General features: G+C 35.1%; 3 protein-coding genes across 6 annotated transcripts in view; 1 reads left to right on the top strand and 2 right to left on the bottom strand.

Moving 5' to 3' along the window:
* Positions 1–17,208, bottom strand: part of LOC149424230 (mitochondrial import inner membrane translocase subunit Tim21) — a 586,526-nt gene that overhangs the window by 475,397 nt on the left and 93,921 nt on the right. The gene's annotated exons all lie outside the window — the stretch shown is intronic.
* The window catches only part of Rab3GAP1 (RAB3 GTPase activating protein subunit 1), a 61,897-nt gene that overhangs the window by 12,014 nt on the left and 32,675 nt on the right, over positions 1–17,208 (bottom strand). The gene's annotated exons all lie outside the window — the stretch shown is intronic.
* Positions 6,368–17,208, top strand: part of haf (leucine-rich repeat and fibronectin type-III domain-containing protein hattifattener) — a 35,934-nt gene continuing 25,093 nt past the window's right edge. For both annotated transcript variants that reach the window (XM_089651391.1, XM_089651390.1), the window contains exon 1: positions 6,368–6,716. In XM_089651391.1, coding sequence (XP_089507517.1) covers positions 6,690–6,716 — 27 coding nt within the window. In that variant the 5' untranslated portion in view covers positions 6,368–6,689. The remainder of the gene's footprint in view (positions 6,717–17,208) is intronic.

Raw genomic sequence — 17,208 nt, 5'->3', positions numbered from 1 at the left:
AGAGAGAGTGCAACGGAGCTCTCAGCGGCAGGACCATAGACAATCTTAGGCCACGAGCAACAATGTATTATATATACAAGTAGTACAATAGGTCAAACTTGCACGGGGCGTGCCGGGGCTCAGGCGGGGCCCCAAACCAGGGCTCGCAAGGCCCGCTATAGAGAGTGCAACAAGCAGAGAAATTTCTTGGCACGATCTTTGGCAAAAGTGGTCTCACAAATGAAAGCCATGCACCCCGATAACACTCGACTAGAGTTTTAAATCGATAGTCATATGGCAAAAAGAGCCATCAGTTAATTTCCATATTGTTAAGGAGAGAAAAAATTAGATGTCGATCTAGTCATTTATCAGACACATTAGGCCTATTTTCTCATTGTAAACTGATTTATTTAGCCCTTAAGGTGTTACAATTTGGCTTTCAAAACAGTATTTATATTTTTATGCAATGGAAATTTTTGGTAAAATATTGCAAATGGTTTCTTTTGCCATCAATTTTTTTGGTGTTTTATTCAAATGTCTTGTTTTGGATCAAGTAAGGTTCAAATAAAACAATGATAATGATACTATTCACATCATTGTAGCAATGTTTATTTTATATCTGATAAGGAGTGGAGGAGTGATAATTTATTTAGTACCTACTTAATAAAAACAGTATTTAGAATTTATTGGAATCGTTTGTATTAGAAGATATCGTTGTTTCTAGAAATATGAGGTATGTGTACATCTTATTTTGTGTTAAATGTAAATAAAAACAGTTTTCATAATAAAACCTTCTATCATTCAAAACCAAAACATCTTCCAAGTGCGGCGCGTTCCACATTGGAAGTTACTTGCATCGCACTGGTGTAAAGACCACCATTCAAAATTGAAACATTCCTTGAAATGGCTTTGGCCGTGTTTGGTGACCAAATCTGAATAGTCGGGTACCTTCTCACCTTCCTCTTCCCATCTCCTCCCCCTCCCCACTACCATCAGCCTCACAACATACCCCAAATGGGGATACCATAGTCTCACTGGCTCCAGACGGTTGGGAGCAGTTAGGACTTTTGTGCAGTTTCACATTAAAAAAACAAAAAATAAGCATTAACCTACTAAAAAAACATCAAACATAATTTATTCCGTACAAGTTAAAACATCATTAAATACATTCTTACTAAAAAGTGTTACTACAAAAAGCGAATATTTATCAATCTTATCATAAACTTATTATAATACAGCAGTACAATAGAGTGTCCCTTTCTTTAAAATTTCTTTAGTTTTATTACTTTATTCTGCACGTGATTTAATTTTAAATCACGTGTAGAAATAAATAGAAGATAATTTATGAAATTGTAAAAAATGATACAAACTTACAAGCAAACCTTTTGTACATAATATTTTAGTTTTACGTACAGTAAAGAATTTTTTAACTAATTTGGTATGGTCGAAAATACAAAAAAAATATATTTTTATGGGCTACAATTTATGTAGGTATATTCAACATATTATATGGAACTCGTGGGATTGCACCACCCTCCCGGGATTTGGAATAAACAAGACAAAAATAAAAATACTAATAAATACATGGCGGTATATTTTATTTAGACATTATTAATAAATATAATGACATAATATCGTCACAGATGATTTAATACGCCAAACTGGCTGGTAGAAAAGATGTAGTCACAGGAAAGAATAATAATTCGTCACGCTGTGTCCTCCGATAAGTGCCTCCATAACGCTGCTTTATTGTGTTTATTTTCTGGAGACTTTCGTTTTCCGGGTCAGCCTGGCATTATTGTGGATATTGCTTTCGTTGGGCACGACTGTTATATTATTTGTCGCAGTAACTTCTACGAGGAGATTTGCGGGTCCCGCTCCAGTTGGCAAGTCGCCTAGGCCTACCGATAAAGTCACCGATAAAGCCACACATTAACCCTCGAGTGGTGAGTACAAAACTAGACATCAAATAACTCTCGTAAATATATTTTGTAACTATGCGAGTGAGCTGTCTATCCTCCTGCGCGATCTGCCAGAGTGTAGGTATTTACGCGCGGGGCCCAGCGGTCTTTAGAGTAAGACGGAGAGAGAGCGGGGGAAAGTTTTGATGTGGGTTCCGGAGACCCAAGACGCCACCAATTAAGGGTTAAGGTCTGGCTGATTGTGGACTAGTAGCTACTGGGCGTTGACGGAAGTTCGAAAAAACGCCAACACCGCTATCGTTTTCGATTCTCAACTGTTGAATTTAAATATAAATTACGCCGATGTTGACGCGAGCACTAACAACAACAACAACAAAAATGGTAGGAAATCCCAGGGACAGGGAGTTGGGATTTCCCAATTTTATATTTGAATTGCCACCGACAGACTCGCTTGAAGTTAGGGTTAGGGCCATATCAGTTAGGAAAATCCACCAAAACGTCTAGTTCTAATAGGAACGTACATAATAATCAAAAGATCATTCGAAATAATAACGCATAACATCGTTTACGAAGTTTAATAAACATTTTTTTTTTTTACGTCAAGACTGCTAAAACAACACTTAGTCATAATATACTGCTTTACGTCGTGTAGAATTAAATTCGTCTGTTGTTACTGATATTATCAATAATTATTTATATCCAACTGTTCATGTAAATTTAGGTAAATAACGTTGGGCGTTGACAGCATCTAGCCGTTATTTACAACTGATAGTTATATTTTGATACAGTACTACTCTATGTGCTACTGGGGACTGTTGCCCCGCTCTGCGGACATGGTTATTGCTTCCGATGATCTCTCGAGATGTAGAATTACTTTTAAACAATAAATTGTTTTGGTTCAGAAGTTTCATTTTTTGAAAAGGTCTTATTGGCATTTTTACATGAGGATATACTTGTATTATTTATAAGTAGAAAAAAAAAACAAATACAAACCAACCAAACAAGGCAAATAGCTCTCTGGAAAATCATATTGAGAATAATTTTGGCAGACCTTTGTTATGTGAATAGGCAAACTGCTCCCAGAGCCAGTGGGACTATGGCATCACCAATTGGGGTATCTTGTGCGGCTGAAGGAAGTGGGGAGGGAAAGGAGATGAGAAAGTGGACGGTAGGGAAGTAGGTACCTGACAATTCCGAACATTTAGCAACGTTTCGATTCTGAATGGTTGTCTTTCACCAGGGCGAGTATCTACCACTATAGAAACCTAAAGCAGCATAACCTCTTTTTTTCACAGCTTTTTTGTCCGCAATTTCTCTTTCAACTCAATTATTTTCAGCTAGCGACATAATTTCCATCGTAAGCTATGAAGCTTTGAGTCAACAACATATATTAGATCACATTTTTCAAAAGATAAATAAGAAAAACTAAAACCGAATAAAAAAATTTAAATATTTTTTGCAGTTTTAGTTTCTTTAATTATATATATTTGTATTTTTTTTTAATTTTGTCATTTTCAGGTGAATACTTTTTCCACGTTAAATTTATTCGTGCGAAACGTAGTCACACGTTACGTATCTGTATGTATGTGGATAAATTGCTTAATAACGTGCTCAAATGTTTACATTGCATGCCATTACGCAGGTATTACAGTAGGTAAAATTTGCCAAGTGGCAATTGCTTAAATTAAATGCACATTAATATGAAAAGCAGCGTTCCATAGACTGACACAATACTTAGCGCGTTCGAGAAGCGACATAATCAACACAACAAAACATTAAAAAATGGAAACTATTGACGTAAATGAGACGCACATTTTAAGTAAAAAAGAAATGATTATTAATATGAGTTTATTTATATTATACTTAATGATCATCAAAAATAATTTCGTATTTATTAATGAACATCGGAATCTTGATTAGGCATCGAAAAAGACCGGAATAAATAGTGAAAAGTAATAGTTTGAAGGTTGGGTTAGGTTGATATTATTCCTTGTTATATGTTTTAAGAGTTTCAATCATTTATGTAACGGTTATCTGGGGTATATATAAGCCTAAACTATAATAAAAAAATTATAACTTTTACCAACGCAACTCTGACGAATTATGGGAGAAACTACCAACATGCGTCAAAATATAATAAAATGGTTTTTGTATATATTTTTACTAACGATATGGCGTTTGGCTTTTTGTTACCTTTTTGTACTGTTGCTCCAAAGTTCATTACAGTTCAATCGTGTAGATTATACACGATTTTAGCGCAGAGGTTGGCCATATGACTTTCAGCAAAGGTATTCAAGTAAGTCAGGTAAAACATATCGTAAGAGACGTATAAAAATATCCAAGCGATTTTATCAAGAACAAAAGATATTTTACAAGTTCGCGTAAAATCCGACATGTTTTGAATAAATTATTCAGAGCCGTGTCCTTCAAAGATGTCGACCTCTGGTCGGAGAGATGACGCAGCATCAGGCAAAATGTACAAAGGCAAACAAAGGAAAAGTTGAGTAAAACGAACCAATAGAACACCGGGTATGCGAAATGCACAGTACCAAGACGGGCCTTCGGGTATCTAATAGCGCGCTTGGAAAAGGGGTCCGCTTTAATAAAAACAAAACATCAAATATCAAACAGGTATTATGCAAAATGCACGATATGCAAATTTTCAGACATCTAATAGCGCGAATATAAAAGGGAGAAGGCTGGGTAAAACGAAGCAAAAAATATAACTAAAAGCACAATTGAAAAGTGATTATGGTTGGGCCAAATGAATCAATCTTAAATCTGGTATGCAAAATGCACATAATGGCAAACCTCTAATAGCGCCCTTGGAAAACTGGGCAGATTGGGTAAAACGAACCAGTCAAACATCTGGTATGCAAAATGCACATAATGGCAAACCTCTAATAGCGCCCTTGGAAAACTGGGCAGATTGGGTAAAACGAACCAGTCAAACATCTGGTATGCAAAATGCACATAATGGCAAACCTTTAATAGCGCCCTTGGAAAACTGGGCAGATTGGGTAAAACGAACCAGTCAAACATCTGGTATGCAAAATGCACATAATGGCAAACCTCTAATAGCGCCCTTGGAAAACTGGGCAGATTGGGTAAAACGAACCAGTCAAACATCTGGTATGCAAAATGCACATAATGGCAAACCTTTAATAGCGCCCTTGGAAAACTGGGCAGATTGGGTAAAACGAACCAGTCAAACATCTGGTATGCAAAATGCACATAATGGCAAACCTCTAATAGCGCCCTTGGAAAACTGGGCAGATTGGGTAAAACGAACCAGTCAAACATCTGGTATGCAAAATGCACATAATGGCAAACCTCTAATAGCGCCCTTGGAAAACTGGGCAGATTGGGTAAAACGAATCAGTCAAACATCTGGTATGCAAAATGCACATAATGGCAAACCTCTAATAGCGCCCTTGGAAAACTGGGCAGATTGGGTAAAACGAATAAATCAAACATCTGGTATGCAAAATGCACATAATGGCAAACCTTTAATAGCGCCCTTGGAAAACTGGGCAGATCGGGTAAAACGAACAAGTCAAACATCTGGTATGCAAAATGCACATAATGGCAAATATTTAATGGCGCCCTTGGAAAATAAGGCCGATTTTGTCAAAGCAGCTGGTACGTAAAATGCATATAATGGCAAACCTCTTATAGCGCCCTTGGAAAAGGGGTAGGTTGGGTAAAACGAATCAATCAAACACTTTAAATGATAAAGCAGATTACGGCAGGTAACAAAGTAAGGCAACCTTGAAGTTTGGTTAATTGAATCAATTGTGGTCAAGAGATCTTCGTGGGATTTAACAGTTATTTTAATAATCTTACAGCAGCTGTAGAACCAATTAGATCACCATCCAAGCTTTTAATCTGCGTATGAGAAGCAACCAAAATAATAGTTCCCATCGTAGATCACTTGGGCAAAGAAGACGTGAGAACAATACATAAAGCACCATTGGAAGTAAGATATTGGCGGTTTTCAATGTCCCATTCCCGAAACTTGTACAAGTTCATGTGATATTTCCATAATAGTGCCTACAACCCGTTTCCTTAAAGCTAAACTTTTCTTCCAAGAATGTGTTTAATTTTGGCTATAGTTCAGACACATAATAACTAATTTAAATGGAATTTTAACGTGTTTTAACTAATTTAGATTTTGTACGTATTTAAAACCTCTTTTTGGTCCTCGACGGGTTGGCAACATTCAACATTCCACATCGCAAAACGTTCGATACAAGCGACATAAATCGGTCTATCCCTTATCCCCGAGCGTGCTAACCTTCGGCCGTAACCTGGTAAGGTATGCAGCAATGCAAAAACAAACACAGAAGGCATTGTTGGCGCGGCGGGGGCGGGGGCAGTGGCTAGGGGGTGGGGCCCGGTCCACGTGGGAAGTCTTCGCGGGGCAACTAATGACGGCAATGACCCGCACTCAGTCGCAGACAAGCCGCGACGGTAGACGCACCAACCAACCAACGAACCAACATACAACCTCCGACAGCAAACTACCACGAACAAATCCGAAACGAAAACAAACTTCACCGGTGAAACAAAATGTGAAAAAAAAACAAAAAATATCGTTTATTGTGAAAACATCCAAAACAAAAATATCCCTTTTGAAAGGGTACAGAAGTGATCTTAAGAATATTTAGTGGTTTTTTTTAAGTGATGACAACAAGATAAATGACAAGTGTATCAGGGATGCATTCCTAAGTTAGCTGGGTGGTGATCACATCACAAAATACAGCAATTGACTACAATAAGGCAGATATGCAACACAACAAAATGGATTTAAGAGTAAGTTTGAAAATGATATAATAACCTGCTTTTAATCACATTTATAATTGTAATATTGTTCCTATTGGTAGAATGAATGAGAAGATTCGTAAGATTTTCTACGAACGTTTAATAATCATTAATAAACGTAAACATGTTTCACTCACATTATATAGTAGTTACTCATATTGAAAAGTTCACCAACGATAATTAGAAACTTTAGTCAATGTATGTCATATGATGGGTCGTACGCGTTGTGTGCACTTGCAAAGCAATGATGATCATTTCTAGCAATAAATCAGCCACATAAATTATTTTCAATAAGACACGGTAATATAAAAATCGTTAAATTTTACAAGATTTCTTACACTATCAACATTGAGTCATCACGATAAATAATGACTTTGTTAGTTTTAGGTGTTAGATAACTAACATTAGATCCGTTGAATCAAGGAGAATTATTTTAAAAAAAACTATCCACAAACACCTTTGGCAATGAATAATAATTCTAAAATATACTCGTATGACATCACCATCAAGGATTCAAGAAAACCCACTGACTAATATAAATTCTTCAAGATTCTCATCTGAAACTCGAAGTGAAATCGAAATAAAGATTTCAAGCCCTAGCCATAAAGTAAATAAACCTGCTCATCCACCTCGGAGACCTATTAAAATCCTGTTTACGTGGAATTAGGTCAGGCAACGTTAATGACATTCCAAATAAAATACAGTTTAATTTCGTTTAGGATTCAGCAGCGTATCCATGTGTGAGAAATGGCCGACAGACGTGAAAATAAATTAAGTAAAAAATAATCGTAAAAACTAACAGTACACAATGCGAGTACGTGTGAGTGTGCCACTACTTGCTACATGCTATAGCGCTAAAAGGCGACGGCATTACCATCGCCATTGCGGTTGCTGGTGGAGAACTAAACAGAGATAAACAGCTAGAACGAGAATCCACCAGGTGTAACGGTAATATGGCTCGTTCCATTCAAACGGGTAAGACTGTCTACAACGTTTGTGCCATTTTGTTCGACCGAACCATCTCAACTTCAGACGAACGGCGATGGGCGCAGAGCGCGGGCACGGCAGATCCGAAACCGGTCCCGGTAATCAAACACGTATCTCAACATCACACTATCATACACATTCTGTGAACATACGAGTACATAAAAACAGCAAAAAAAGAATCAAGGACAAGGTAACCAAATTATGTAAAGGAAATAAGTCAAAAATATAATTTTAATTACGGGTATTAATATGAATGAAGTCATAGACGAGTAATTAATAAAAAATACAAGTGAAAATGTGCAGGCTGGAATGCAGCCTCGCTAAAAAAACTCAACACTTAGGATGGGTTGTTTCATAGAATTTAAACAATTCATCAAATTTCAAGGTTAAAAGCTCTGTGAAAGTTCTATTAAAGTTCTGTTATTATTTAAGTCCCGTGAAGTAACTAGCCCATAATGATATACTAACAGAACATGAATAGAACTTTCACAGAACTTGAAAATTAACTTTGAAATTTGATGAATTTTTCAAATTCTGCGAAACAACCGGTCATAATTTTAACTTATTCACTGCAAAATTCACTGCAGTGTTGAAAAAATAACAATAAAAGTTTTGTACGTGTATCAGATAAATATCTGCGTGACTTCTGCAAACAATCATAAGGAATGCACAATTTGATATAACAACATTATTAAAAGTTTTAAAAGAGAGTTTGTCATATTAGGTATTTGTTTTGAATTCAAAATGGTTTGCGAGTTAGCCGAGTAACAGTGGAATGCAAAACATGGCATGTCAATACACACGAAATCCACAACGAGCGTAGGTAATAAATAATAAGTAATAAGGCGGCAAGCAGTAAGCAATAGGCAATAAGCACTGACTTCCTCGTGTGTAAAACAAAAAGCCCGTATGAATGTGGTCAAAGCTGAAGCCGATACCGACCGCGCTCGGCGATTTCCAAAACTGCTCAACGGAGCGATTGGAAACTTAATTGAACCATGTTCGGTCATCACCATCAGCTTTCATGATGATCACGGCATACGCTGCAATTTAAACTAGTCTACACACTACGTATGATCGTGCACCGTGCACCGTGCACCGTGCACCGTGCCTCCCCGCTCGGTGTTTTCTCGGCGTACATTTGTAGCGCGAATCAGAGCATCTCGAACAAACGATCGATGACGAGTTAGATATTATTTTCCCATTATTCCACTAAACCGACCAATTCGTTTTATTCGCAACTACACTTTTTTTTACAAAACCATTCCTATAATATTTGTTATTCAAACCACAAATTTCGCTCTTCTTGGCGAAAAACTGAATTCACTTTTAATATTTGAATATGTATTATTTAGTCAACAGATTATCTTGCTTCTTTTGGTAATTTAATTTGGACATTTCGTTTCCAAAGAAACTGTATTAAATACCAAAAAAATCATAGATAAATGCTTTAAAATAATCATAACCTAAAAAATCTGCTTCACATAGAAATTGAAATCATTTATCTTCTAGCTTCTACCCGAAAACTTTGTTAACAGACCGATTGCCATCTATAATTCACAGACGTAATATGGGCATTCTGAGTGTTTTATACGGGTATTTAAATGGTGCCTGCTCTAAGGAGCTGGCAGCATTGATCCCCGGTGCAGCGGTGCACGCTTCTTCGACTCGTTTTTGTGCAAGACGGCTCGTATGTGGAACGAGTTACCGGCATCTGTCTATACTATCTCCTATCTTAACCCGCCTCACAACGCTGCCCTCGCTCCTAATAGCTCCCCTGCCTCTACACTGTACAGTCAGGGGCGCTCTTGTGACGTGTCACATTAAAATAAAACGTTGAACGTTTGGACTAAAATAAACGTTAAAACAACAATGTAGATAACGAGTAGGTACATTAAGTAAAAAAAAAAAAACAAATAATAAAAAGTAAAAATTGAGTTTTTCATAAAAAACGTAAAAATACCCCATTTTGATATTTTTTAAAGCCGTTGACGTTTTCGTTTTGACATAACTATGTACATTACAGACTTAACAGACCGAAGCACATTCAAAATGATTATTTTTTTATTAATTACATAATTAGCGGCTTCCTAGTGACTGTTTTACCAGAATATTATTCAGCGCTTTATAAACACATGCATGATTGATAACCAAGTCAAAAAGTAAAGCATTCATAATTTAATTGTTATAAAGTACATCAAATATGAAACAGGGATTATTTTAATATTATGAATTGAATAGTTTTAAATGTGAACGTACAAAAATGATTAAGTAAAGAGCAGGGCACAGGAAATAATTTATTAAAAACTAATAATATAATTATTAATATTTCTTAGTGGAACTAATTAATTTCCGATTTTCTTGATAAAGAATACGGAAACATCTGAATTATAATGCAGTAATTTTAATTATATGAAAACATAATTACTATGGAAATGGCAACATGAAAATCACCCAGAAGCAGCTAGGAAGTTAATGTCTGATTTACATAAATTACCGATACACAGTAATTAAACCTCACGAAAGCCAGAACACTTAACATAACTTTGTCCTGATTATTTATAAATGTAACAATAATTTCCTTAATTATTTAAAAATGTAATAATACATTCCTTGCAGCCAAGGACACGATCAATTTCATGCAACCGAAATAACGAGAACGACAAAACTTATTAATTTTGTTATTAAAATTTTAAACAACAAAGATGTTCCGCGTTGTTCACAATCCGGTAAAAATTACTAATTAGATTAGCTCACGAATCCCACGTATAGAGTTCAAGTTCCCATAACACAAAAGATTAGCGCGTTGTTTTTCGTTGGGCTCATTTGTTACCCACATTGATGAGATTAAGTAGGTAGGTACCTACATCACTATTCAGTACTCGGATTTAAACGGAGCGTTGGATCTATGAACATTTTTGCAAAATATTAAAAAAAAAAAAAAAAAAAATTAAAAAAAACATCACAAGTAGGTGATGTTAAAAGTACTTCCTCATTCCCTCAGAAAAAATGATAAAAATCTGAAATATAAAAACAATAACTCTAAAAAATGAAATAGAGTTTTTTTTACTATAATAGATCTATTTTTAAAAATAGCCGCATTTAAAAAATACAGAGGATTGAAAATTCCTCTACAGGGACTGACTTTTAACTGAAACTTTAAAAAATATATGTCTTATTTTTAACTGGGTGTTGAACCATCCTCCCCGGGGACTGGGGTCAACAATAACATTTATCCAAATTCTAACTGGATAGTACCGACATTTATTTCGTAGTGCTGTAAATTTTTATTTTTAATTTGCGCAGTGTCCACGCGTTTGTGTGCATAAGTGCCACATTGTCATCGGCAACGAGTCCATCTGCCGAGTTTCAGCTCGATCGGATGTCGGGATGTGGGTTAATTTCCACTTCCAAGATTCCACTTCATTCATTCATTCATTCATTCATTCAACCAAGAAAACAAAAACTAAATTCAAATAGATGTATTTAAAAAAATCGATTATTTCATTGACTGAATGAAAAAAATATTGATACTAGAAAGAAATTGATATACGTCATGGAAGCGAGCCGACTATCGCCGAGCTAAGATCAATCTACACGGACTCGATCAAATCGTTTGGCGTGAAGCGCAACTTGCAGAAGTTGCATGAATGAAGTTGGTGACACTTTAGTGTGAGCGGTTATATACTAATAATGGTTCATGGTTCATGGCCTATCCCCAATGTTTAGGTTATTTATGGTTCGTATAGACTGAAGGAGCATAATATGCAAGTACTTATTTTGAGTACCAATTTTTCATCAATTTGAGTCAAACGATCTGGTTGGATTTTTGGATACACTTGGTTTATTTGTCATCAAACGTTCAAATCTTGCAAATAAAACCAACTTCACCTAAAAGTACATCGTCCAAGTGGGTTTGTATTGGAAGGTTGGTAGACATATATCATAGATCGCCTTCCCACCTAATAATTAAATAATTTAATTTAAGTGTAGGTATCAGTTGGTGATTTGAAAGGCTTTGCAATCTTTGTATTTATGAAGGTCAATAATGACTAGTTATTTATAATTTGCATTGACCTTTACTTATTATAGGTATAGATGGACATAAAATATGTTCATAGGTTCGTAAATAAACATAATATTATGTTTTATTGTACATTTTCTTACTACTAACAATAAATTTACCTGTGATGATATTTAATATTTTTTAAAAGTGTTTAAACAATTAATTCGTAAATGCAATTAACATCGTCTGACCACACATGTTCCCATCGCATACTAAAGAAAAGATTTCAAAACAGAAACCCAATAAGTATTTACATAACACGTACGTGAATATCCTAACTACGAAGCAGAAAATCAGAAACAACACGCGAACGGTGAGCCTGGCACCATGCAATTTGCAATTTCATTTGTCTCTGGAATTCCTAGGTAAATGCAGCCAATTTCTTCTCGCAACTTCATCCATATCGTGAGCTATGGAGCTTCGAAATATGTAATAGTAAAAAAACAAGGCAAGACGCCATAGCAATTTACTATATTTTTTTTCAAATGAGCTCTGGCATCGTGAAATCTGCACAGTCATTTCCTAAGGGAATTTCTAGATAAATGCATTTATTTTATTCTCGAAATATCATTTCTATCAAGGGTTTGAAATATGTAACCGTAAACACATAAGACAAGCTTCAATTCAATTCAATGAGAAAGAAAGAAAGAGAACTAAAACTCGGGCGAAACCGGGTTAAAATTAGTTATATCTTTAAATATTCGAATTTAAAAGTCATTTCCGGAACATAATAATATTTGTACAAGCAACTTTTAAAGATAGGGGACATTATTTTCTGAAAATATTGTTTTTTGCAATGTTATGTGACTGAAGATTATTAAAAATAATACCTAGCTTTCCCAGCACTACGGCGATCCAGATTTGCATCAACAATTGCCTACTGGTAACCAGTAACTAGTCTACTGATCTTATTATTATACTGAGACTAAAGAATCACCAAGCATGACATTATATTATTAAATTACGAAGGCGTGGGATATGGTTTGAATTTTCTATCAATTAAATAAAAATAAATAATTTTACGCTTGATTCATTTTGCAGCGATAAAAATTGTTTGGGATGACAGAAGTTATTATAAGTTGTAATTTCTATAATAGATTCATTATTTTGTTGTAGAAAAATCGAGAATAACAAATAATAATCCAATTAAAGTGAAAGTAATTTGCATATTTGTGTGGTGGGATGACTCTTAGATAATTTGCGATCAAATTAAAAATAAACATACCAACTACCGTCTTTTCCAGTAGTTTTTATGGGTCTGGTATAAGTTTTTAGAATGCTAAAATAATTGAACATTTAAATTATTGTATAATTATAAAACATTAACGTTAAATCAAATTTTAAAAAATATTTTTATTAAGTTTTTCTAATTCCCTACTGTTGAACAGCCGTTTCAGCGTTCGGCCATTTGCTTGAATTGACTTAAGCGGTGTTTAATGATCAGATCTGAATAATCAGGTAGGTACTTCCCGACCTTCCCCTTTCCCATATCTTTCCCCTCCCCACTTCTTTCAGTCTTAAAACATTAAAAAGGTAATGCCAGATAAAAAGCATTGCGTTTTGCAGGCATGGCATTCGTCTCGGCTTTCGACCGAATATCAACACCAAATATAAAAAATAAACAATAAATTAAAATATGAGAGACAATTATTATTAACATAATTGTGGCCGATATAACGCACATATATAACAGTGAATCAATAATAATTATTGTGGTTTTGAGGTTTCGTTTGTCACCTTTAAAATCATATACCTAACCTAAAAAAGTGACGCCGTGAGAAACGTAACTTCGTGATCCAAATATCCGTAATGAATCCGCAAAGCGACCGCAGCTCCCTGCCAAGCCGTACTTATTAAGTGAAACGCCGATGCAAATATTTTACGTGCGGTCCAATTTGGGGCGGACTTAAAATCAGAGTCTAGTCTTTAGGCCGCCTGGCCGGACCGCCCATAGCACATACAGGTTCATTTTTTATGTTAAGATCTCTACTTGGGTCTGAAAAGTTAGAAATGACTATTTAGATTATGACCTCGTTTTTAGATTTCAGATCAATAGTATTTTTAGCTCCGTTGCGAGGGTTGAAAATCGAACAATTAGTGTGTTTTTGGGAAAAGTATAATTTATATAATAAAAAAAATATATATTATGCTCCTCTTTTGTTACAAGTAGAGATATTGATATCCTCAATGAGATCTCCGGTGCTGTTTTTTGTAACAAGTAGAGATATTGATATCCTCAATGAGATCTGCCGTGCTGTTTTTTTGTAACAAGTAGAGATATTGATATCCTCAATGAGATCTCCCGTGCTGTTTTTTTGTAACAAGTAGAGATATTGATATCCTCAATGAGATCTCCTGTGCTGATTTTTCTAAAATAATTATAACTGAAATATTGCACGGTGCTTTTTAGTTTACTTGAGTGATTTCGGTTTCAGTCTGTATTTGGTGTCAGTATATTATCGATTTCTGATCTCCCTATGTTTTGTAACTTTTTATTTGAGATTTAAATGTTATTTTATTAAAAATACAAATAACATGACATTATTTTATACACACTCTACATGTTTCGCGAACAATGTTAGCTTCATCAGGAGTAAATGCACAATTTACTCCTGATGAAGCGAACATTGTTCGCGAAACATGTAGATTGTGTATATAAAAATAAAATGATGTAATCTAAGTTATTTGTCTTTTTAATAAAATAAATAATGACATTACAAAGTGATCACCGGTTAGAAGAACCTTTCTTCGAAAAGTTGTATGTTATAATATTGTTGTGAGTTTTGCGAGTAATTTTGTACAGTATAGGAAGCTTTTTTGCTCAAATATTGTATTTATAGTTGCTTGTTGGATATCGATTGTTATGATAATAACACATTAAAAAAAACAAAAAAACGTTGTGTATCTACCAAAAAAGACAAAAAAACATAGAACTGAATTATCGAATTCTGTAAGTCCAAACTTAAAGTTTAGGGTATCACATTGTAGGTATGTGCTGGTTGTGAAGGACGTTATTAATACATTTGTGATATCCATAAATAAACATTGAACTTGGGGTAATCGAATACACACACAAATATTTTAAAAACTTTGCCACGTCCAAAAGTAGTATTTTTGCGTTATTACTTATGAGAACCAAATTCGGGATTAAAAAACGCCTCGACGGTCCACCCTATTACGCATTCAGTCTCCGAAGTAACAAAGCAGGGTTCGGTTTGAAGGCTCACAAACAAACAAGTTATCTCTAAGTGCAAGCAATTTACCTGCAGCAAGTGCCAAAACCCGAAAGTGAAAATGTGGCGCGAGTAACGGATACGGGTAGGCGAAGACACCGCGGTGCTGGTTATATTTAACTTGCGAATAGTAATACTGCAGGGACTAGAACAGTGCTACTTAACATTTCATTTAAAAGTCACGGAACACTTCTAAGTATAAGTAAAAAGTCAGGGAACACTTCTGATTATAAGTAAAAAGTCACGGAACACTTCTGATTATAAGTAAAAAGTAGCGGAACACTTCTGATTACAAGTAAAAAGTAGCGGAACACAACAATCATTGAGATTATAAATATAACAACCAAAATATGCACGAGCAGATACCCTCGCTATTAATTAAAAAACAGTAAAAAGGGAAATTAGTCACAGAAATCTTGCAAACATATTTTTAAAGGGGTAATAAAATAGGTCTTTTATAAAAGGTCGACTTCTTTAAATGAAATTGAATGTGATACCTAAGATTTGAACAATGTTGAATGGTCTAATATTTATTTCTATTCAGTTTACAGTTAAACGTAATGATAATAATAAAAAATATATTTCATAGTATTTTTATTCGTCTACTGTAGATATTAGTAAGTCTTTTGTGGATGTTTTAGTTTACAATTTAATATTTACATACGTATTTACTCCGTTGATAAGAATCGTTCTTCATCACACATCTGCCCTGATGATGGACACTGTAACGTTGTCCGAAACGTTGACTAAAGAAGAAGGTAGCGGCAACACGGCATAACACCCCAAAAATAAATAACAAAAATACTTTTGGCCGTGAAAATCTTAAATCATATTTTTCATCAAGTTCGTCCAAGTGTGGTTGCCATTACGCAACTTTCATAAGCACGGTACATAATTTGCTTTTAAGCTCGGCCTGGTTGATATGTCGAGCTTAGCGCACAATCCGTATATAGGTTGTACCAATATTACACATTTTGTCTATGATTTTAATATAGGATTTTTTTTTGCAAAGCCAAAATGCTGTCATCGCGTTGTTTCAAAATGGCAACGACTGCAGTTTATTTTTATGCTGGTTTAATTTACGAGTATACTACATGCGAGGATACTCATTGCAAATAATATTTGTTTTGTTGGAGTCATGTGCACTATTCATGAAATAATGACAACTAACCGTTGAAAAGAAACTATTCTCACATTGGAACTTATAAAATCCCTCTTATACTTACCATGCTGTTTTAGATTGATCTTTTATCATTAAATATCATCGACATTCCCCATCGCTCGATGGTGAGTTATTAAAGTTCATACTGGTAAAAGCAATTTACGTACATTTCTGTGAGACGAAAGCGTGCTTTTATTTACGTAAATATCAAATTTGACATATATTGACACTGCTAACGCCTCAGCGTCTAGAAAATGAACTACTTTGCTGCTGCTTATCAAGGATTAAGCGGCCGATATAGCCCGCTTAAATTTAATCGACAATTCTCGTATTTAGCGACGATAAAAAGCAATTGATATACCGGCCCATACTCCCGCGGAACACTCGGAATACTCATGTTCCTCGGAACACTGGTTAACATCCAGCGGCTCTAAGAAAACGTTTTCTAACGACCGCAACATCATCGGACGGAGGAAATAAAGCAGATAACATCGCCAAGCGAATCCGCCCGTCTTAACAGCAACTTGCAAATTAATTGTCCATAGCACTACTTTATAGCCGTCGTTTAAGACGGGAGGAAGTAATATTCCTAACAATAGAGATTACCCCTTATCCGAATAAAATGCCAATCAAAAGATTAACTACATTATTCTTACAAAATACCTATTTCGAACAGGCCGAGAGGTGTATGTCTGTATGTGTATTGTGTTGTATATGCATTCATAAAGAGTTGGAATTAAAGTCGGTACACACGATAAGTTAACGTTGTTGCATTACAATGTGCGTGACATACACAGTTCTTTTCGTAGAAAAAATATGAAGGAATTCACGTAGTTTTTTTTTACATTGGCCTCACACAGGAGGCCCTGAGGAAAATAATTTCCCTCAGGGTTATGTCATCTTTGGGGATGCTGTGTGGGAGGTATTTTTAAGGAAATCCTGAAAATCATGGCTTAGGCCAATAAGGTTAGTTTTTGAATGCCTTGCCCGATGTATTGATATTACTAAAAATGCAATCCTGAGAAATATAGAATT

Source organism: Hesperophylax consimilis, chromosome 4 (genome assembly GCF_061612785.1).
Source record: "Hesperophylax consimilis isolate HC1 chromosome 4, BYU_Hcon_1.0, whole genome shotgun sequence".
Lineage (NCBI taxonomy): Eukaryota > Metazoa > Arthropoda > Insecta > Trichoptera > Limnephilidae > Hesperophylax > Hesperophylax consimilis.
The sequence above is the reverse complement of the archived record's forward strand: the minus strand, read 5'-3'. Positions and strand labels throughout refer to the sequence as shown.